The sequence below is a fragment of the Chaetura pelagica genome, unplaced genomic scaffold, assembly GCF_000747805.2.
Source record: "Chaetura pelagica isolate M959 unplaced genomic scaffold, ChaPel_1.0 scaffold531, whole genome shotgun sequence".
NCBI lineage: Eukaryota > Metazoa > Chordata > Aves > Apodiformes > Apodidae > Chaetura > Chaetura pelagica.
The window spans coordinates 131,059-152,995 of record NW_009952362.1 but is presented as its reverse complement, the minus strand read 5'-3'; the positions used below and the strand labels follow the sequence as shown (position 1 = coordinate 152,995).

At 42.5% G+C, this 21,937-nt stretch overlaps 1 protein-coding gene across 1 annotated transcript in view; it reads left to right on the top strand.

Moving 5' to 3' along the window:
- SH3PXD2A (SH3 and PX domains 2A) overlaps positions 1-21,937 on the top strand; it is a 209,944-nt gene that overhangs the window by 174,807 nt on the left and 13,200 nt on the right. The window contains exons 7-8 of the mRNA XM_010007894.1: positions 6,423-6,536; positions 10,982-11,065. Coding sequence (XP_010006196.1) covers positions 6,423-6,536; positions 10,982-11,065 — 198 coding nt within the window. The remainder of the gene's footprint in view (positions 1-6,422; positions 6,537-10,981; positions 11,066-21,937) is intronic.

Here is a 21,937-nt window from a genome sequence, read left to right as displayed (position 1 = left end):
AGAAGTGTTTCCAGGGGCACTCCATGTGTGCTTGGGTTATCAGGGTTCCTAAGCGATGCTTTTAAGCTGGGGTTACTATTATGTTTTTTTTAGGGATTCCTGTAAGTTTTATTTGGATGCTGAAGCAAGGCACAGGACTTTGCAGCCCATCTTTCTGTGTTACTCAAAATGTTCTCTCCTTATTAAATAATAAAACTATCACTCTGGTTCAAATATTGAGGGTAACTTGCTGGGCAGACTGTAGCCTGTGGCTGTGTGACTGCTGTTGAACAGCAGTCAGATGTGTGGTTTCTAATGTATGTCATGTCAGATGATGTGGCATATTTGGCACCAGGAGCAGCCTGTTCCATGACCCATATAGAAGCTTCAATTTCCTGTGCTGAACTACCAGGAAAGGAGTGACAGGTGTGATCCCTTTTCCTCTTTTCTCTGACATGAGAAAGCTAACAACTCTTTACCATCACTCTTGGGGTATTTAATCAGCAAATTAAAAATCCCCTTGGAGTTAAGCAGTAACTTTGGGTAGTGAGTTTTGTTCCTGAAGCAGTACTTGGTACCGAGAGAGCAACCACAGTAGTGGCAAGCAAGAGAACAACCTTCATTCTTGACTATCAGAGCAGTGAGTCAGACATCTGGGGTTGCCACACTTCACAAAATGAGGCTCCCATGGGAAGTGGGCTTGCCCATGAAAACCGTGCTCCTAACACATAGCTCTAGGATGTGAGCTGGCTGGAAGGATCATGATGTGGTAGAGCTGAAGTCTCTGTGTGTGGCCCCATCTCCTTTGTGTATTGCACATAAAGGTCTATGATCCTGTGCTATGTATCTTAACTGGGTTTAAGTAGGATGTCTGCCACAAGCACATCTTTCTTCCTCGAGCATATCTCTGAGCCCCACTTCCATCTTTAAATCAAGACAAATATTGCTTCATGGTTGAGTGGTGGCTGCAGTGAAGTCTGCAGTGCACACAGGCTGGGAAATATAATGTGTTTAAAGATGAAAGCTACCTTTAATATTTCACCAGCTTTAATAATTAATCCTGAGGTAGCTCCCTTAGTCTCCTGTGCAGTGACTCACACACAAAATTCTGTACCTCGAATAATAGTCAGCTCCATGCCAGAAGACCTTTTTCATGCATCTCCATTTTTTAAATATATATTTTTTTAAAGGTGCCACTTTGTCAATTATAAGAACAAGATGCTCAGAAATCAGACACTGGCCTTCATATGAATTCAGTGCTGTCAACCCAGCACCTTTGCCAAGTGTGTAGGACTGAAGGAGCCTTTTACAGAGAGCAGAGCCAGCACGTACAGTGATACTGTCTAATGGCATATGGACACTGCAGTGAATTTTTAGGAAGTGGGTGTGAGAATAAGCTTACTGCAGAAGATCCCTCTTGCAAAATGCTGCTTTTGGTGTCTTTACATTTATGCTTCTGCATATTCTTTGGAGGTCTGTCTGAGGCAATTACGCTTGCCTTCCTTATGTGTATCAAATATGTATGCTGTGTGGGAAGAGCTCTAGAGGAGTGGAAAAAGCAAGCACATTTTCATCTGCACAGCAGTACTCTCATCTTAGCTATTTTTTAATGAAACAGATCACATCTCTAGAGGAAAGTAATGAGCTGTTTGCATTAGAAGGTCCATGTGTCAGGTCTGTAAGTGACCTGATGGCATCTAGTACTGCTCTGTAGAAAAATTTAAGTAGTTGGAACTATCTTTTGGGGTTTATTTTTTATCCAAGGCAGAAGGACTCAGAAGGGAGCATCCTTCTGAAGCCCAAAGAGTGCATGTCAAATGTACCAGACTGCTGCTTGAGTAGGCTTTTTCCAAGGCTCTTGAGAGGTGGAGTGTTATTTAAGTATTTGTTTAGAAGAATGTATGGTCCACTCATGCAGGAGAGATTCCCATTCCCTTTTACAGTGTTGCTATCCTTCTTGTTTACTTTAGTTAAGCTCATGAATTTATATTTAAAGTCAACAGAGAAATTAATTGCTAGGAGGAGAATTAGAAACCAAAGTTCAGCATGATCCTGCATTTCAAAAAAAGACCCAAATTCTTTTATAGCATCTTATGATTAGGCAGACTTCAACAGGAACAGCTAGTTTTCCTGATGGTGTGGAGAAATGGACAATTTTGAAGCTTGGGTGGTTGAGGTTGCATGTAAACATAAGCAAAGCTTGCAGCCCCTTCCAGCCCCTAAGATTCTATGATTCTATGATTCTATAAAATATAATCCTTTAACTATGTTCTAGTAGTATCCCCATGGTGTGGGTTGCGGACAACAAGTGCTTACTTATTTTGCTTTTTTCAAGACTTCACATGGAGAGGACTGGGAACACAATTAAAAGCAAGATCACGATTTTTAAAACCAAAGTCTTTTGTCATTTATTCACTCTCCAATGTGACCAGTCTTTTTTGAAATCATCATCTTGTTGTGCTTATGTATGTGTGGCAAGTGGAACCTTTCATGTCTCGGTAACTGATGAAGCTCCATGCTGAAAGTACCTGAGAGTTATCAGAGCCTAAATGGATTCTTTGAGTGTAGAGACTTCTTGGCTGCTGCAGTTAGGGATGGACAGATGCCAACCAAAGGATCAGTGTATGTGGGGTGAAAATTGCACACCTACCTTAAAAATTCATATTCTTGGATTAGTGTTAAGGCAGGATTTGGAGTAATGCAGCAAAGCTTGAGCTGAACTTGATCTGGGTGCAGTGGCTACAACTCCCTGTGTGCCTTCTGTGAGGCCCAAACTCCCTGTGAATCCTCATCAGTGATGAGGGTTGGGTAATGATCTATGTCTAGACAGCCATGCCATATCAGCTTTAGACTTGCATTTTGATGCCTGAGAGATTGAGGCATCTGTAAGGGTTAAGTCAAGCTGCAAGGCACTGCCTAAGTTTTACAGATGGTGTGAGTGCAAGAACGAACCTCAGACTGGCTTGGCAGTGCACAGAGATAACTTTACATAATTCCCTGCAGATGTTGCTGCAGAATGGTTTTAATAATGAATTGTGAAGTTGAGCTCAACTCCAGCATAGAGGGAAAACTCAAAGGCAATGTTTTGTTCTGTGTTTCAAAAGCAAGTTTTCTAACAACATTTCTGTGATGTTCTGGGTTGGAAAAGATGGCAGGGGAGGGGACAAGAGTTAGTTTGTGCCATTATAGCGCTGACTTTGCAAACAAAGGCCAGTCTGGCTAATTTGCAGACCATGAACCCCATGAACCTTGAGGAGGGGATGGGGAAAGTAGAGGGAAAGGGTAGTGATACCAAATTGCAGCTGCCCTAATGCAAGTACTTCATGATCAGCTGGGCAGAGTTCTGCAGTTCGTGCTTGTCATGCAAGAGCTGTTGTGGAACTTGTCTGCACTTCAGCCATTTTCTGCTAAGAGTCTGTCAATTCTTGCACTATGCTGTAATTTCCTTTCTGTAGGGTTATGGCTTAGATGTGCCATCATAATTCAGATTTTCATCTCATAAGGAGTGAGCTGCTTCTGCAGTGTCTGTTCAGCTACTTCTAGACATTGTACGTCTTGCTTGTGAGCGTCCATTTTTGACTTTGCTGCTGGGGGTACTGCTGGAAGTTTCTCAGGCTTCTAAGTTGTTCAGGCTTTTTAAGTAAAACATACGTGGGGTTTTTTGTTGTTTTGTTTGGGTTTTTTTCTGTGGACATGCTATTCCAATGAACTGCATTAAAGGCTTTCTTCTGTCCTTTCTGAGAAGCCATCTTGAAATGGGAGAAGAGAATTTCAGAGTGAGGGCTGGTTTTCCCTGAACCTGGACAGAGGCTGCTGATTTCTCAGTAGGTTGTGTAGGTTTCTTGTTTATACTTTATCCTTGCACATAGTTCATAAAGGAAATCTTTAGAAATAAATTTAACTTTTACAAGCCTGTGGTGATAAGCTTTACTATTAGTGATGGCTTGAAGAATCAAAGCAGCTTGAAACCTCACTTAGACTGTTGCACGTTCTGTCTGCATATTGCAATATATTTGGTTAAGTTACTTGACTGTAATCTACCTCAAATGTGACTTGACCTCCAACTGGTACATGTGAGCCTGTTCACAAGAGCATGGGAGTTGTGAGGTCTCCCTGCCAAGGCCTTTCAGGGCTGGAGATGTCTGGCAGGGAGGCACAGTGATAGATGGGAGGCATGGATATGCATGCCCAGGTGTGGGGGTGAGGTGTTGTCTTTTAGCAGGGAGCCCTGATTAAATGGATGGAGGCTCAGCTACCCCTTGGCTCCAAACACAAGACCTTAAGCTCTGCTTCAAGGCCACAGTGCAGCTCAGCGAGCCAAACCCGGGGAGCTGTATTGCGAAATGGACTAGCACTGGTTTGGCATCAAGGCCGTGCAGTCCAGCCCTCCAAAGACGGTTTAACCATGGTTTGACTTTGGCCCAAGCACACATTTGAAGTATAGGCAAGCCCTTTTTGTGCAATTGTGTTTTAGTTTCTTTCTGCCTTTAGATAAATTATTCCAATCTAATTGATATAAGCTGAAAGCCAGCTTCTGACATTTTTTGCCTATAACTGTATGTTATAACTGTATGTTAAACTGTGCTTGCTACCCATGTCAATACATTACTAGTAAAATAAGGAACAACCATGAAGATGTGTTTTTGAAACAGTCTGGCAGATCCTGCGTGTTCACTGCTGCGGGCTTCGTGGCAGGAGAATCCACCCCCTACTGAGGAAGAATAACTAAATTTAAACTTTCCAACCATGAGCGTTGTGAAGCAAAATTTCCAAGCCTCTGCTGGGCCAGAAAATGGAAAGCCATGTCTGAGTTTTGAGAGTAAATAAGTAGAACTACCTAGCAGCTGTGTGCTGGCAAGTTAGGGCTTTGTTGCTCGGGGCACATTGTCTGTCTGCCACAGGCCCCAGGGAGGAAAATGAGGATTTGTAACTACTGCCCTCTGGTAAAATCTTCCGTGACAGGACTTGGAACAAACTTGGGTGACTTTTAGGATAAACACTTGAGCATTGTTACAGTTGGTTTATTTTTTATTTTTTATTTTTTTTTAAATTTATTCTTATTTATTTATTTCAATAAAGTTGCATGGCACTTCCCCTTGCTGGGCCCAAGGCTGTGGCCCTGCTGGCTGTGGGAGGGCTGCGTCACTGTCACACAACTTGGGGCTCTGCGCCACCGTAAATTAACTAGTTTTTGTGCCTCAACTATTTACAGACCAAGCAAGCTCATCCCTGCCTTATTCATCACAGGCAGGCTTGGAAATCTCCTCTAAATTATTTTGGTTTTATGACAGACTTAAAAATCTGTAAACTCTTTTGAGGTGCATGTACAGAGATAGTAATTTTCTCGGCTTCCTTTGGGGATGCTGAAAGACTGGTGTTGAGCAATATTCTGTATCGTCCTGGCAAAGCAACTTGCAATTTTAGAGGAGACTGGAGGATTGCAGAAAACCATAATGAAACCAGAAATGATTTACCTGCTTGACTTTCTGTTATCCTGTACCTCAACCCTCACCTTACCTGAATGGAGCAGAATCTAAGTTGTGCTCATATCCAGGAGCAGCAAACTCTTGGGTGAGTAAGTCTACATGAAAACCAGTGGAGGATTCAATAAATCAATGTAGCCAAGCAAGGAAAGAGGCAATGGTAGTTAAGGTTGGGATGCCTTTAACCTAAATGTGGCTCACCTATAATTTTATTCATCTATCCATGGATAGGACCTAAAGGTTGTATCTATACAGTTCACGAATACTTAATATTTTTGTATAAAATGGCAGAAACTTAGATGTTCAGGTGGGAAGACAAATGGTGGTTATGGTCTGAAGTCACATTTCAATCATCTTTTCTCTCTTATTTCTGCTCTGTGCCGTGTTTTGCAGCTTCCCAGGGCACTGAATTCTGGTCATGTTTGTTGAACACCAACTGTGGTGACAAGCGCTCTAGAAGCACTTAGTATTTTGTATTCTGTTCTGAAATCTATGCCCTTCTACTAAAGTCCTTCCTGTTTCCATCTTTTGACTTCTGTGATACCTTATATGAGGATTTGTGCAGTGTTTGTGCTATCTCAAATACATTCATATATACATACACATACAAAGTGTTTTGATACTGTAGATGTACATGTTGCAAGGGTTGCTCTGAGAAACTGAATTGGAGAACTCAAAACAGAGTTGTCATGGACAGGCTTCATGTTTCTTAAAATAAACTGAAGTTTGCTCCATTGCAACCCATTTTTACATGAGGTCTGCCTACACACTCTTTTACCACTGTGAGATTATCTGATGGAAATGGTATCATAGGACTAAGACCCCTCTCTGTCCAGGAGACTGTAGAATAATTTAAACCTGCACCAAAGCTGTTTACTCTATGCCATCTTCTCAGTAGCATCTTGCTGTTCTTGTTCCTCTTAATATTGACTGAGCAACTTATTTTGCTTCTTCTTGTAGGTTGGTGGTTTGTGAGCACAGCAGAAGAGCAGGGCTGGGTCCCTGCTACGTACCTGGAGTCCCAAAATGGAACCAGAGATGACTCTGACATCAACACATCCAAACTTGGGGAAGGTATGGAAAGCTTATTGTTATAAAAGGGAAGCTGGTATTTGCTTGCTTTGCTCTTCCCCCTGTAGGAAAAATTTGAAAACTCTTGCTGCCACTTGTGGCTGTTAATCCAGTGCAGTAACCTCTTCTACTATCTTGTATCAGTAAATAAATTGTTGCAGAAGAAACGGAAGTACCATGCCTGTGATCCCTTTGTGACCCCCTTGGGCTGTCAGTGTGACACAAGGTTCAAAAGCTGAAATGATGTTCATTTAAGTACTCTAAAAAAAGCATACAAACAACTTATGTGCAAGTCCAAGCAGTAAGTTCTGGTAGAGGTCTTGGACTCTCATGTCCATAAAAGAGGAGAGAACTTGCGTGGCTTGTTTGCAAAAATTACATGAATGAGAGCTTTTAATTGGCAGAAGATGCTCATTAGAGCCACAGGCCAGTAGAAGGAGTGAGTTTTAACTAATGTTCGCTTCTCATTACAATTTTTTTAATTGATCCTTGAAACTAGTTTCACTGCTGTTTGCTGTGGTCTGTGATTGTGTGGCAAGGTAATTTTATTTGATGTGGTCTCATTCTGTTAAAACTGAGATGCCATTTGTCATGTATATGTATTTAGCTGCACTGGTTTTTGGCTAAAAATGCTTAATTCAGGTTCCAGAATGGAATAGCATAACCTCACATATTCCTCTGTTCCATTATGGAAGACTAACCACATCTTAATGGACTTCTCATGTAGCAACTGTGTACAAAGGACACGTATTATTATTTCTCCATTCTAATTAATCCCTTAATATATTTTTAAGTGCTCTTGATGTGACACTTATGTAGAATGTTTGTGGAAACTCAGCTGATCTTTCCTTAGCACAGTCAGGAGACTTTGAGATGTGTTGGGGTGACCATCTGCCTATTAAAATAGTACAGAGGCAAAACATAACTTTGTGCTGGGCCCCAAGGGTGACATCTGTGGCTTATTGAAATCTTTGGCTCTGTAACTCATTTTTCCCTGCTCAAAGCTACTAATATTCTGGGTCACTTAGGGTTTAGAGACAGACTGGCTGTAGACTGGCAGGCTGGGAACCAGTCTGGTATGATGCAACATCTTAGCGGATGTAAAAGCAGTTAGTAAGGTTTCCCTGGTAGTAAAGAACAAAAATTTACTGCTCTTTTCTGAAAGAGTTGAAGAATGCCATGTCTGTTTGTCTGTAGCTTCCTCCCTTTTCCTGACTCTTAAATATAGTGCATGTTTGACGGCCTTATTGCTTAAACTGCTTTCGTTTCAAGCTCTCCTCCGCCTCTCATCTTGCCCTCTGTAGTGTACTATACTCAAGGCTGTTGCCACACAGCAGTCTTTCCTGGGTAATGGAAAATCCACCAAATGTTCCTTATCTTTTTCCTCTTTGTCCCCTTTAATCCTTACACTGCTGTCCTCAGCTGTGGTCAGCAGTTGGGCTCCCTGCCTTACTCCAAATCCAGATATGCTGAAGCCTCAGAGTGTTCTTCCCTTTCTGTTCAGTTCCATCTTGGTGACAAATCTAACTGCATTACCTCGGCGGCTGCTTTGATGTGTCTCAGCTTTTGCTTGCTTTTCAGTAACTTTCTTTTATGTAGTTATTAACTACATAAGCTGAGACATCTTTTCTTTGTTTTTCCCCTACTCCAGTTCTTTTTCACTTGGGCTATTCTCCAAATTCCGTAAGAGAGGAAAGAACAATTCAAATTCACTGTCTTAAAGAGAAGTGTATAGAAGTTAATGTACATACAGAGAAAACTACCAGGTGGGAGAGAAGGGCTCCAATTTAACTGAGGAAGAAGGCACGTTAAGTGGATTAAGTGCCCTAGGCCCTGGATTTAGAGTTCACACAAGTTTCAGAGTGACACCTGGAGATGTTGACTTCCTGTAACTGTGCAATCTGTGCTCTGCCTACTTTGAAAGGGTAGAAACACTGATGTAGGGAGCTTTCTGTATCAGCCTCTTGGCTCTCTCCATTTGCAATGGGCCTGGAAAAAGTCCACAAGACCAGGCAGACCCAGAGGTCTGCTCTCCTGTGGCACACAACTTACTAATAATGCTGTCTGTACATAGCAGTAATATTTCCACGTGTCTCTGTTTAAATAGCCTGGTCCCTGAGAAAGACAGAAGTGTTTCCTCCCTGCGTCTGAGCCTGCACAACATCTTTTGTCTGGACAAGAGTAGACAGTCAGCTGCTACCTGGGCCTGTGTTTAGACCAACACTGTCTTACAAGGCTTGGAAAACATTCAGAAAGCAATCTAAAGAAACATTTGCAGCCCCAGGAGCTGTTAAAGTAAACATCTAAAAATGGTCTCTGGAAAGCTTTAGACACTTGTTGATAAATAACCTATCTGGTGACTAACGGTGGCATGACCAGCCAAGTCCACGCCTGGGATAAAATGGCAAAATTCAGTATTGTTGTGGAGAAAAAAAAACACTGAATTATATAAAAGCATCATTGTGATATAAAAGGGCTATTATTTGAAACAGTCATATGTTGTGAGGAGGACACTGTGGTGGATCTGTGTGACCCACTGTGTTCAGTGGGTACTTCTGGATGGCTGGAATCCTCTGAACTCCTGGTGTGAGCAAGGAGCTGTGGATGACTACTGTGTTGATGCCTGAAGCACACTTCTCCCCCTTCCACACCCCTCCTTTCCACATGCCTTTAATTTCAACATTTTTCATCTCCTCCCTTCTTGTGTAGAAACCTCCTAATACAGGCAGCCTTACTCTGAATTTAGCTTTAGCTTCTCTCTGCTATAATCTGTATGTCTTGTGAGGTGTCTTGTGCTGCCTCCTGTGTAGCATGTGTGTAACTGGCAGTGTACTGTCCTGTTGATTTAGAGAAAGCCACCAGGTTAAACCAATTGGTAAGAAAAAGACTGCCACTTAAGGAATGAAGACAGCTCATCCTCTGTGCCACCATGGGCTTCCAAGAGGGTCACCGAGTTCCTTTTGCCAAAAACACAATGATCTATAAACTTGAAATCCAGCTCCTGAAAATTTTTGGTTCTTCTTCTCTTTGACCCCCATTGGATCAAAGAGAAATACAGAGTACCACAAACTAGATATTGTACCTGTTCAGCACCACTGAGAAGGAGAAATTAACAAGAGTGAGCTAGGTGCAGAAGTCTAGTCTAAGCCACTGGCAGGTAGAGCAAGAAGGCAAAAGCCACGTTTTGGGGAAGTTATTAGGGGTTTTTTTCACTTGTTCAGCTAATCATTTCCCAATCAAATATGTTTGTTGTGCCTGACTGCCTACAGAACATAGTTCTAGAAAGCAGTGATGTCTGCTGTCATAGGGATGTATTCCCCAAGCAAGTGTGCATAAACAGAACTGGATGTGAACAGCATCCCAGCCTCACTAACCAAATGGTTGTGTTTGCACCCTAGTGACAGCTGAAGTGTAGTCTCTTGCATTGCTTTGTGGCAGCACCTTGCAGTAGTTGCCAAACTGGCATGGAAGCCCTTGAATGGAAAAAACAAAATGTTTGTTTGTCTGCTGGTCCAATGATTTCCCTGTCATTCACACCTTCACAAGCAGAAGGAACTGAGTACAGTTCAATGTGTGTGATCCAGAAAACAAATGGTGTCCTCTGTGCACAGCTGCTCTCACAATGCCATTTCCTTGAATGTCTTTTTTTATATTTTAAGCATAAATTATTGTTTCAGTGTGTAACTAATTCTCAGGTCTGGCTTGTTAGCTTCTTGAGCCTGCTCAGTAATTGCAAGATTAGGTTTTCTTTATATTAGTAATCAATATGTTATGAATTTGCTGCGACAGTGATTATGAGTCACGTGTTGCAAGCAAGGAGACATCAGACACTTTTCACTTGGGTTCCATTCCTGAGGGTTGTTGTTTCAAGTGAACTCATATATGAGAAGCTGCCTTTCCCCCCACACACACCTTGAATCTTGTTTTTAGTGTGATTATTTGCTTAGAAGGTTGAGAACCATGTTGTGATTTATGTCTTATGCAATAGACTGAATTATCCAAAGATCATGCAGCCTAATTAGGAAACAGCAATGATGCTGCTCTGTCATGGAATCATAGAAGTTGGAAGGGAATTTTAAGATAATCTAGTTCCAACCACCAAGCATGGACAGAGACACGTCCTGCTAGACCTGCAGCATACTTGGACAAGATGTTCTCAGTTGTATAGCTTGTTTTGGGGTGTGTGTATGTTTTTATATGGCTTTTAAGGAAAGCCATAGGGTGACAATTTGTTACAGTTCTAGGTGGTTCATGTTGCTAAGGCTCAAGAAGCTAACTTGTTCCACTGTAATACATAAACTAAAACAAAGTTTCTGCATCCCACCTAACCTAACCCATTCCTACTAACAAGACCGGTGCTTGTAAATACCATGTTTTGGTTTTGTTCCTCACCCTCCTATCATTTTTTTGTTTCTTTTGTTTTTGTTTCCATCCACGTTCCAAACTAGTTTCTAAGCGACGCAAGGCTCACCTGAGACGCCTGGACCGGCGATGGACGCTGGGCGGGATAGTCAACAGGCAGCAGAGTCGAGGTGAATCAATAGCTTCCTATGGCACCAGCCCCTCAGGGTGCACCAAAAGCCACACTGCACCTTTGGCTCTTGTGGGCCAGGGTCTGCACCTCTGGCACCCTGACAGGGGGAGGCCAAAGCTCCAGAGTTCAGATGTGGATTTCATACATGACAGCTTGAGGGTGTCTGAGAGCCAGGGTTAGGTGCTGCAAGACCTGGAGGCTGGTAACCAAGGGTAACTCTGCAGTCTGACAACTTGTGCTGCTCGAAGAAGCTCACATCTGTTGTGTTTTAACTTTGGGCATAAGGAATGCCAAAAAGCCATGGTCAGAGATGTGCGCACTGGAAAAGTGCTTGGTGTGGAAAGATGAGAATCATTCCAATTTCAGTCCCTTTCTTCCTTGCAAGCAGTGCTTGGTAGTAAAGACAGTCTTCTTCAGAAGTTTTGGGAGCTTTTGGTGTCAGTCATAGATGTTTAAAATACCACCAGTAGCAGCATTTTTTTCATATTTTTTTTTTTTAATTTAGCTTTGCTGGTTTGACAGGCAGCATGGTGGACTGGGAGGGGGGAACATCTTGTTCTGAAGCTGAATTTGAGTAAGGTCTGAGGAATCTTCCAAACCAAGCATTTCTCTGGTACATGTGAATCATCTTTCCCAGAGTAAAGGTACCTTTCCATCCCCTTCTTGAAAGATTGTCCAGATGCGGTACTCGTTGCACTTTAAAAAGAAAGGAGGTGGGGAGAAGCACCATTTGCACCTCTGTGTAACTTTCAGACAACCTGACTGAGGGGATGGAACTAAATTCGAGCACAAAAGAAGCTTCCAAGTTGAGGATAAGGTGCCTTTTCCTACTAGGAAGAAAATGTACTTTTAAAGTACTAAATTTATCTTTTCCTGGATTTGGTGACAGTTCTATATTCAGGCTTCTGTGTGTCAAGCACATAAAACTTTTCAGTCACCTTTTACCTTTGCTTGAGGAAACCAAAATTACAAGAGGGGTGTTCTTTCTACTGTAGATTGACCCTGCAGCAACTGCAGAAGACAAGGTCTTGCATCTTGGCCACCAAATACACCCTGAAAGCACAAAAAAACCCTACCCGTAAGCACACATGCTGGGTTGTGAAAAAGAAGTTGTGCGTATTTCTGTACTCCAAAAGCTTGAGAGATACTTTTTTTGCAGTGTCAAACTCTGCTAGATACTTCCTGGTGATGCAACTGGGAGAATTTCTGGGAATCAGTTTTCTAAACAATCTGTTTACTAGTTTAAACAAATATATCCTTTCATATTCAAACAATACTGCAAACAAAGCTCTATACAATATTAAGACTGCATGATCAGTCATGCATAGTCAACTGCTAATACTCAAGTACCTAAATTGCATTCCCAGGTTTTCCCTCTTGCAATCTTATGCCCACCATTTGTGTGCATCTTCTCCAGACCTACCCTCTGACCAGTGTCAGTGTCTTCCCTGGCAGACATCCACACCACAGGCTCCCCTAGGCTCTTCCATCCCTGCGTTTTTCTTGCTACATAAGAGCTTCTTCCCTATTAGGCCCAAGCAATGCTGGGGTTTTGAGTGTGTTGTGAGAATACGTGCTTTATCTTATACTCAATCTGAGCATTTGAACTTGGCACATCTCAAGGTTTGGGACACCCTCCATGGCTGAGCTGCTTATATAAGCTCTCTCCAATGCATTTCAGCCATAGGCTGACTAAAAATAAGTTGTTTAATGTCATCTGAAATAGTAGGTTAGGGAGCTTTTACAAAAGCAGACTTATTGAAATAAAGACAGTTATTTGAGTACTTGGGGGACAGGTTGGAGACCCTGGCTTTTTCATTTGGCATAGCTGCAGCCTGTACAGACATCTACCCGTTCTAAACTGCAATTGTTGAAACAAGTCTGGGTATCTGGCCCACTGCTGTCTACTAGATCACAGTTTATGTGAGGTCAGGAGGGATTCTTTCTCCCTTCTCTCCCTCCCATCCCAGCCCAAAAGACTTCTAACAAGGCCAAATTTGGGTGGGTTTGCACTGAAATGACAGAATGCATGAAGTGCACACATGCACCCCCTGCCAACCTTCAAGTCCCTGCTCCAAAGCACAGAAGAACTAGAGCTGCTCAAAGGGGAGGTTGCCAGAATTGTTCAACTCAGGCAAAACAGTTTCCCCCTCCCCCACTTGGCCTCTTTCTTGGAATTAAATTCAATTAAACATTTTGGCTGAAATTCTTCTCACCCAGCAATATTCTGCTTGAGATAGTCCCTGCTGTTGGAAGGGTTAGCTCCAAGAGTTCACTGGAGTTTAAAAGCAAGCTGTAAAGGATGCTTCCCCTTATATTTATGCTTGGGTACCACTAATAAGCGTAGTTACTGATTAGGTCTATGACAGAACTACTTAAAAGCCACAACTGAAGGAATTAAGCATTGTTTCTTAAGGCCAGGATTTTCTAACTGTCTTGGATATTAAAAATACTGGAAAAGCCTGAGTGTGGAAGGGAAAAGTGTTTGCTTCTGTTACAGACTGCCTAATGGGGCAGACTTATCAGGGGTAATATATGGCTTATTTATTTCTATCCTTTCCAAAGCCATTTGAAGAGGCTAAGCATCCCTGAACTTCAGATATTTGGGGGCAGTGTTACCAGCTCTGTGAATAAGAAAGATGAAAGACAAATTATTGAATATCACAATAGTGCTCCTTTTTTAAAGCTGAAAAAAAAAAAATTCTGCAAAGAGAACAGCTGTAGTGTGTTTTTACAAAGAGAAACAGATGACATTTGTTGCTGAACTTTTCTCTTTAAAATAGTCTGTGGTGTGCCTAGATCTAAGAGATTACATTGGTTAAGGTTTCTTCTGTAACTGCAGAACTTGATTTTTTTAGAATGTTAAATGTTTTTGAATGTGGTCCATTTTCTAAACTTTTCTCTCTATGCTTTACAGAACTCCAGTAATACAAATAAGAATGCCAGGAGAAGCCTGAACGTTTTTAGTTTTTCTCAGTCCTGACATTTGTTAGACCTGCAAGCTGCAGAGTTCAAGTTCTCTTTTACCAGTTAAAAAGCTAGTCCTACACATGGATTTATTTGGAACTGCCCCCGGAAGAGAACTTAGGATTGTTTACAGGCTAATTTCATGGGAAGTCATTTGTGCTATTTCAGTTTGATTGGTAAAAGTCAGGGTTTACACTGTTGTTGTATATGACAGATATTTGACAGAAGTTATTGCTGCTTTGGTTTTGTGCTCAACACTTTCAACTGGAACTATTACAATGCAGGAAAGTACTTTAAAGATAGTGACAGAGCAGCTTTAGACTTAGTTTGTTCTTTTTATTTGTATTTTTTTTCCTCTCCTCTGTGCTCCAAGGCAAGTAGTAAATTTTTATTGCCCCTTGCTGGTTAAAGAAAGAGCATATGCAATACAGAACTCTTCAGAAGAAGCGTCATTATTGTACTTTTCTAGCTGTTGGCATGAAGCTTTCTGTGATTTAAAAGAAAAAGAGGAGAGGTTGGGGGAAGAGGAACAAAGGCTGAAAAGCTCCTGTCTGCAGATGAACATGCCTGATAACTGTGGACAGCTATTTTCTCTGCGAATATTTAGACAAGTAAAACAAAGTCCATGTTGAATTAATGCATTGCTTTCTGGAACAGCAAGACTTTTTCCAGAAGCAGGTCTGACAAAGGGGGGGTGGAGCAGAGGAGCGGGGGAGGGTGAGCACGGACTGCTGACTGAGGGGAAAGTATTTTGAAAGAAAATTCTTCTGTGGTTTGGAAGATGTAGGGTTGGGGCTCTTGCATTTTCCTGAGAAATTGTTAATTGGCTAATTTCTAGTCCAATTCCCCCCTATCCTACCCTTACCAGCATTTTAAACAAGGATAAGGTCACAGAAAGTTTGGGGTCATGTACAAACACCACCTGGGTACCCTTACTTGCTTGGATCCTGAAGCGCTGCGGACAACTTCTACGCTTATTTACAGAAGCAGAAGAGAGCAAACTTATAAAATATAGGTGAAGGAGAGTTACGCAAAACAGGGCGCTCAGAACTTGGAAGCAGAAATGTATGAGTGCTGGCCATTTGCCTGGGAGAGATGAGGCTGATTATGCAGGGCTGGAAACGTGCATGGTATTTTAGCTGCTTACAGGCAAGGTTCCTGTCCCAAGTAGTTATAGCCTAAACAAAGAGAAGGAGATCTGTGCATCAAAGGAGCCTGGGGAAGTGGCAATTTGGCATGCATCTTATTACAACCAAGTATTTCACAGTGGAAAGTGATATTTATATGGTATTTTTAAAAGCTTTTACAAAAGGACTAAAAGTAAGCTTGTTTGGCAAGGCAGGAAATCAGGGTAGGTAAGGCTTATTTTAGGAAGGATTTGGGAGTTTCAGGTTATTTGATGCCACAAGGAAGGAGCCTACTGAGATTGATGAGACATCATAAGAAAGCAGAGTGGGAGAAGAGAGGATCTGGAGGAGTGGGAAACCCAAAGGGAGCCGAATATGTGAGAGTGTGTAGGATATTAAAGCAAGGCACAGCACACAGGCTTGAAAATTCAACATGTGACTACTGAATTGGTTGTACACTTGAGGAGTACCAGAGCGTTTCTGTGCCAAGAGCTTGGGCAAGAGCAGTGTGCTGAAAGGCTGGGAAGGGAGCAAAGGAGGCAGGAGGTGGCTGTAGTGGCTGGGCATTGAAGGGCTGTAGCAGTGAGAAGCAGCAGTGATAGAGGATTTTGAAGATGTTGGAGAAAGGAGCTGTTACCTTGGTGATAGACTAGGAGGAATCTGAAGTAGCCAGTGCCTAGTGAATTGGGAAGATTGAATAAGGAAGATTTGGAAAATGCTACTGAAGATCTGTGTTACAACTCGAGCGGTAAAACCCTAGGTCTGCTTTCCTCGACCTGACAGTAAGTGTAAATCCAGACAGCCAGAGGAAGGACCAAGCTGCTGTCTCAAGACACCTCATAACTTTAATGTGTAATATGTGTGTGCACAAGCACACATATAAAATGTGAACTCAAGAGTCCAGCGCAGGGCAGCAAAGATGACTGGGGGATTGGAGCATCTCTCTTAGGAGAAAAGGCTGGGAGAGCTGGGACTCTTTAGCCTGGAGAAGAGAAGGCTGAGGGGAGACCTTATTAATGCCTCTAAGTATCTAAAGGGTGGGTGCAAGGAGGATGGACTCTTTTCAGTAGTTCCCAGTGACAAGACAAGGGGCAACATGCACAAGCTGGAACATAGGAAGTTCCATTTAAATATGAGGAAAAGCTTCTTTACTAGGAGGAAGACAAAGCACTGGAACAGGCTGCCCAGGGGTGTTGTGGAGTCCCGTTCCCTGGAGATACTCAAGACCCACCTGGATGCAGTCCTGTGTGGTGGGCTCTAGGGGATCCTGCCTTAGTGGGAGAGTTGGAGTAGGTGCTCTCTAGGGGTCCCTACCAACTCTGATGATTCTGTGATTCATCTTAGCTGTTTTAAGGTTCTTCCTGTGGGAGATGTCTCAGTAGGTCACCTGATAGGTGAAATGCTATGCCCAATGTCTAAAAATCCTTTGAGATTCCCCTTTTACTAGTAGACAGAAATATAGCAGGTGAAAAAAAGAAAACCTATTTAGGAATACACTGATTAAAGGGAATATGATGGGATGCACACATCTGCTGGCTCTTTAATTACAAGATGTAATCCTACTCAGAAAAAACACAGAGCACTATTGTAATGGTCTGTTATCCAAAAATAAATGTCATTGACATTAAGTCCACCTAACCTTTAACAAGTTAAACTTAGCATCCCTAGTTTTTCTGCAGCCAGTATGTTGTATCATAGCCATTGAGGAGGCTAGGCAAGATGGAAGAAATATTTCAGTCCTCACTACACTGTCTGCAAAGATGACCTTTTGCTACTTGATGAGCATTTCCAAGGAGCCTACAGGTCATCTTGTTCTGTTGTAAATCATGATAGTTTAAAAGCTGTGTTAGAAACCCTATCTATGCAAAAAGTTGCAACTTAAAATAAGTAAGATGTGTGGGCACTGTTAAGTTATCCTAGCCTGATTTTAGATCAAGTTTTATGTGGATTTCCTTAACTCTTCTTCCAGCAGTCTCAGAAATAGGATTCTTTCCTCAAAATGAAGTAAAAATGCATTGAAAGTGGCCTGGCTTAGTACAGAGAAAAAAATTACATAAAATTTGTTGTGCCACCACTAAAAGAGCCAGTCAAACTTTCCCCAGCATCTTGCCTTCTCATTATTCTCCTGCAGATCTACAATGAACCAAGCCACACTTAGGGTAATACTGACTTTTTCTGGGTCAGGTTGGCTTCAGGTCTATCTCAAAGCAAATTCTTGAACTATGCAAGCAGAGATGGCCAATGCGAGGCAAGACGAAGGAGAAGGAAATGGCCTCAGTTGCTGCAGCACAGGTTGTGCATTTATGAACTGCGTTTTTTAAGCAGCTTTTTAATTTTAAAGCTATTGCTATTTGCATATAGGAAAAGCTCAGCTTGGCAGAACACTGTTAGGATTCTGAAGGGGATGCAAAATGGTTGTGTTCACAGAATTTTTTGAGTTGGAAGGGACTTTAAAGACTTTAAAGTTCCAACTCCCCTGCATGGGCAGGGACACCTTCCACTAGAACAGGCTGCTCAGAGCCCCATCCAACCTGCCCTTGAACACTTCCAGGGATGGAGCCCTACTGGGCAGTCTGTTCCAGTGTCTCATCACCCTTACACTGAAGAATTTGTGCCTGATCTCTAACCTAAATCTCTCTTCTTTCAGCTTAAAACCGTTATCCCTTGTCCTCTCACTGCAAACCCCTGTAAAAAGACCCTCCCCAGCTTTCCTGTAGGATCCCTTCAGGTACTATGAGGTCCTGCTGGAGCCTTCTCTTCTTTCAGGCTGAATAACCCAAACTCCTTCAGCCTGTCCTCGTAAGAGAGGTACTCCAGCCCTCGGATCATTTTCGTGGCCCTTCTCATCTGTTGATGGTTTGGCATTTTTTTCCTCCTAATAGCCATGGAAGGCCATTAGATGTCTGTGGCTTGTGAAGGAGTGACTGGCTTCCTTGTACTGGGTCTGCTGAAAATAGCACGATTGTGCACGTCTGTACAAATCACATCGTTTAGACAGGTGTAATGCAGGGCATGGTACAGCTCAAATGCTTTGTCCTGTGTAGATAAGACATCCCAGCTGGGCTGCAGCAGCCTCTGCTATGCTTGCTAGAGGGAAATCTCAGTTGCTTGAAAAAGCCCTCTCTGTAGTATTATGGTCAGTTACAAGGACATGGGAACTACTGTCCACACTGTTTTCCTAGTGATCCACCGGGCTGTGTGTCTATACTTCAGCCTCTGCTGTCTTTCTTCAAGACACTTTAGGTAGAACCAGAATTGAAGTGAAGCCTGCCTTTCTTTGGGGAATAGGAAAGGAAGGAGAAAAAAGACAGATTGATAGGGAACTGAGGCTTTGGACTAACTAGTGGACTGAGTGCTGGGCTGCCAGGGTGTTTGGGAAGGCTGGTCGTAACAGTGGTGCAAGTTGGGTAGTCCAAACTGTGCAGAAATTCATGTTGTGCACGTTTTAAATAGCGTTTGTGTTCAGGGAGGGGTGAGAATGACACATACTAATCCTTTCCTTCCAAGCTAAATGGGTTGCAGTTGGATAATGCATTATGTGACAGACTTGTGTCATAGCTCTTTGCCAAACAGGCTTTGCTTCTTCATGCGTGCCTTGTTCAGATTTACTAGTGCAGCTGTATTCCCAATAGAGATACCTCCTCCAGTTCAGTTGGGGAAGGTATCTTTGACCTGCAAATTAAAATTTAAAAAAAAAGTGAAGTTCGCTAATTGAACTAGTAACTGATCTCTGAGTGTCACACATTAAGAACAGAGGGCCCTTTGTGCCATTTTCAGCAGATCTTGAAGGAGAATAGGACTCTCATCCCATTTTTTCCGAAGTGCAGCGTTTTAGTTGATGTATGTGCTTTGTAGCACGTAGTAAAGTTAATTCTGCCCACTTGACCTCAACAGTAAAGTTGATGTAATGGAAGCTGCAGCTGGGGAATACAAATTATACTTTTGTTTGCATTTTTGTTTTGCTGGTAATTGTTAAGTCAAAACTTAATGAATCAAAATTAAAGACTTTCATATTCTCTGTAGGTCTGGGCGTACAACTTTGGGATTTCTGGAATTGCTCACTGACTTGTCTTTTGCACCGTTGCCTTTCATAGTATCTGAATCAAAGCAGCATGACATTTCAGATTGTTCAGTCCAACTCAGAGCAGTGTTTTGCTACTCGTGGATGCTCTGTGGATTCTCTTATGAAACCCTTCATCTGTGCTAAGTCTTTCCAGTAACTCTATATATCATGCATGAAGTGTCAAGTATCTTCTCTTAAAGACTTTTGAATAGTAATCTGGTATGTTGAATGCCACATCAATCCTTTTAAGTGACATATCTACTGCTCCCTTCAGCGTATCTTGGTTTAGACAAAACATCCAAAGGCCAGAGATAGTCTTTGAGAAGCAAAAGGGAATGACATTTTGGTTGCAAGGGGGCCCATAGCTCCAGAATACTGTTTAAGTTACAAACCTCATGTATGTTTGTGGTATCCCCTGCACCACTGAAAGAAACCAAATGTGTGTAATCTTGGAAATGGCTGTAATTTTTGCTGTGAAAGCACTTTGCAAGGGGAAATTGTAATGGTGGCTTCCTGGTTTTGATCTGTAGACTTAAAAATAGAACTGCTAAACAGAAATACTGTAGGACCATCTTTTCTGAGTGAACTTTTAACACTTTTTGTTGTCTGCTTCATTGAAGAACTTCTTTTCTCTTCCCTTCCTACTTCCATTCAGTCTTTTTTCCCCCTCTATCTGTGTAGTGATGAATCAACTGAAAGCTCTCCTCACAAAGACAGGTAATCTTGAGATGAAGCCACAAGACTGAAGATCTAAGCAACAGAAATGCTCATGGACAGGCACAGTGGCAGCTCAGAAAGTCCACCAGTCTCACCTGTGCATCCCAGTGTCACAGCACTTGGATGGGGCTCCAACCTCCTTAGCAACTCAGTGTTTCAGTTTCGAGAGCTGGCCAGTGTCTCCATTCATTCAGAGCCACTGATAAGCAGTATTGTGTGTGATATCTGCAAGGCAGCAAGGTGAGAGAAGCAAGATGTAAAAAAGTATTCTCAGTAGTGGGGGCAGAGTGCTGATCAAGTGCAGCCTCCTCAGTAAATCTGAGCAATGGTGAAAAGCTCAGGAAAGAGGCTGAAGCTCTCTCAGCTGAGGATGTGGCTTCTCCATGCAGGTGGCAACTGCTGTTTCAATATACCACCTCAACAGCATGGTCTGTCCTTCCTGTTGTGTCTCAGCCCGAATGAGAGGAATTGGTGGATATCTCTGCTCTTCTACCTTACCTTGAAACTAACTGAGGGGAAGTCCAGGAGTTAGTGACTGGGAGGAAGGCAGTAATGAACAGGTAGAGCAGTGATGTGTGCCCACAGGCGTAGCTGTATCTGTTGTCCCTTCACCTGGCAAGTAGTTCATCTGTATTTGGAACGAGAAGAGTGGGTTTGCATGGGGGAGGAAGGGATCTGATGTTTGGAAATTAATTACATACTAGTTTGCTCCCCAAACTTTCATTTCCCTTGAGACTCAGAAATGCTGTTGGTGTTCATGGATGGTCATTGTCTCAATTCTTTACACAGGAGAAGTCCTGCTGGAGCAGGAGTTTAGAAAGCTGTGTTCTAGTAGTGAAGACCTCGCTTGAGGCCTCCTACTTTGTCCTCTGCTGAAGGGCAGTGGTTACATCCCTGAAAGTGAGACCACACTGCCCAGCAAAAGTAGCTGAGTAGTTGCTTCTAGTTGCAGTAGGGGCTGCTGTTTATGAGAAGGAAAAATAAGATAAACAGAGAAACTTCTGTGGTAGCTGTAGCAGCAAGGGTGAATGAACTCTGATAGCCTGGATTATAAAGCAGCTCTGTTTGGGGGAGAGACAAAGCAGGACCTTCTTCTAATGCCCAGCAAATATATGGCTTAGCTTTTAATGTCCTAGAAAAATCCCTGGAAGTGTCTGAAGCAAGAAGTATCTGAACAGTGCTGCAGTTCTGTGCACCTGAACTTGCCCTTGACCCTCTCCTCTCAGGGATGAGCTCTAGCTCGTCAGGCATCTTCTTGCAGTTCATTTTAGTGTTTGGGACTTCGTATGCCGTGGAAACTGGACACATAACTTCTTCAGCAGCAGTCACTTGAAAGAGAGGAGAAGATGAGTTCACCTTTACTGCACAGAGCAGAAGAACCGCTAGGAAAACTGTCCTGTGACTTTGAAGTTGGGTTTCATTAGCCAGGCTTCATTTTTCAGGCCCCAACCTGTAGTGAATATTTCTGTGGGTAAGGTGTCATATCCTGATGGTGCTAATTACAAACTAGCTAGAATTCCTTAATATGATAAAAACTATAAAGCAACCTGTCAAGGGAAGTTGACTTGAGAGATGTATCTTAGTGAATTTTCTCCCATCAGATCATCTGCCAGCATTTTTTTTCCCCTTTCTGAGGTATTATTTCTTACTTTGTCTCAGTAAGGTTTTTGTGTTTTTTTCTTTAAAGTTTCCATGCTTTACCCAGCAACAAAATGCAGCTGAACCACAAAACCAAACAGATGGCTGGGTCTGTTTTGCTCTCTCCAAGAGTGTTTGCCTCAAGCTGCTGCAACCTTTCCATAGCTCCTTTGTTTTTCAGTGATCAGGATCTCTGGATTCACTTAATTTCCTGCCCTTTCCTGTGCACTGACAACCCTGTATTTGTTCCTGGCCGTGCCTTATTGTGACTGCCAGTAGAAAGTGCTAGGAAAGCTGGTTGGAGTGCAATTTATTGCTTGCCTTCCCTGGCTTTGATCTAGCTACAAAAATTCCTGCT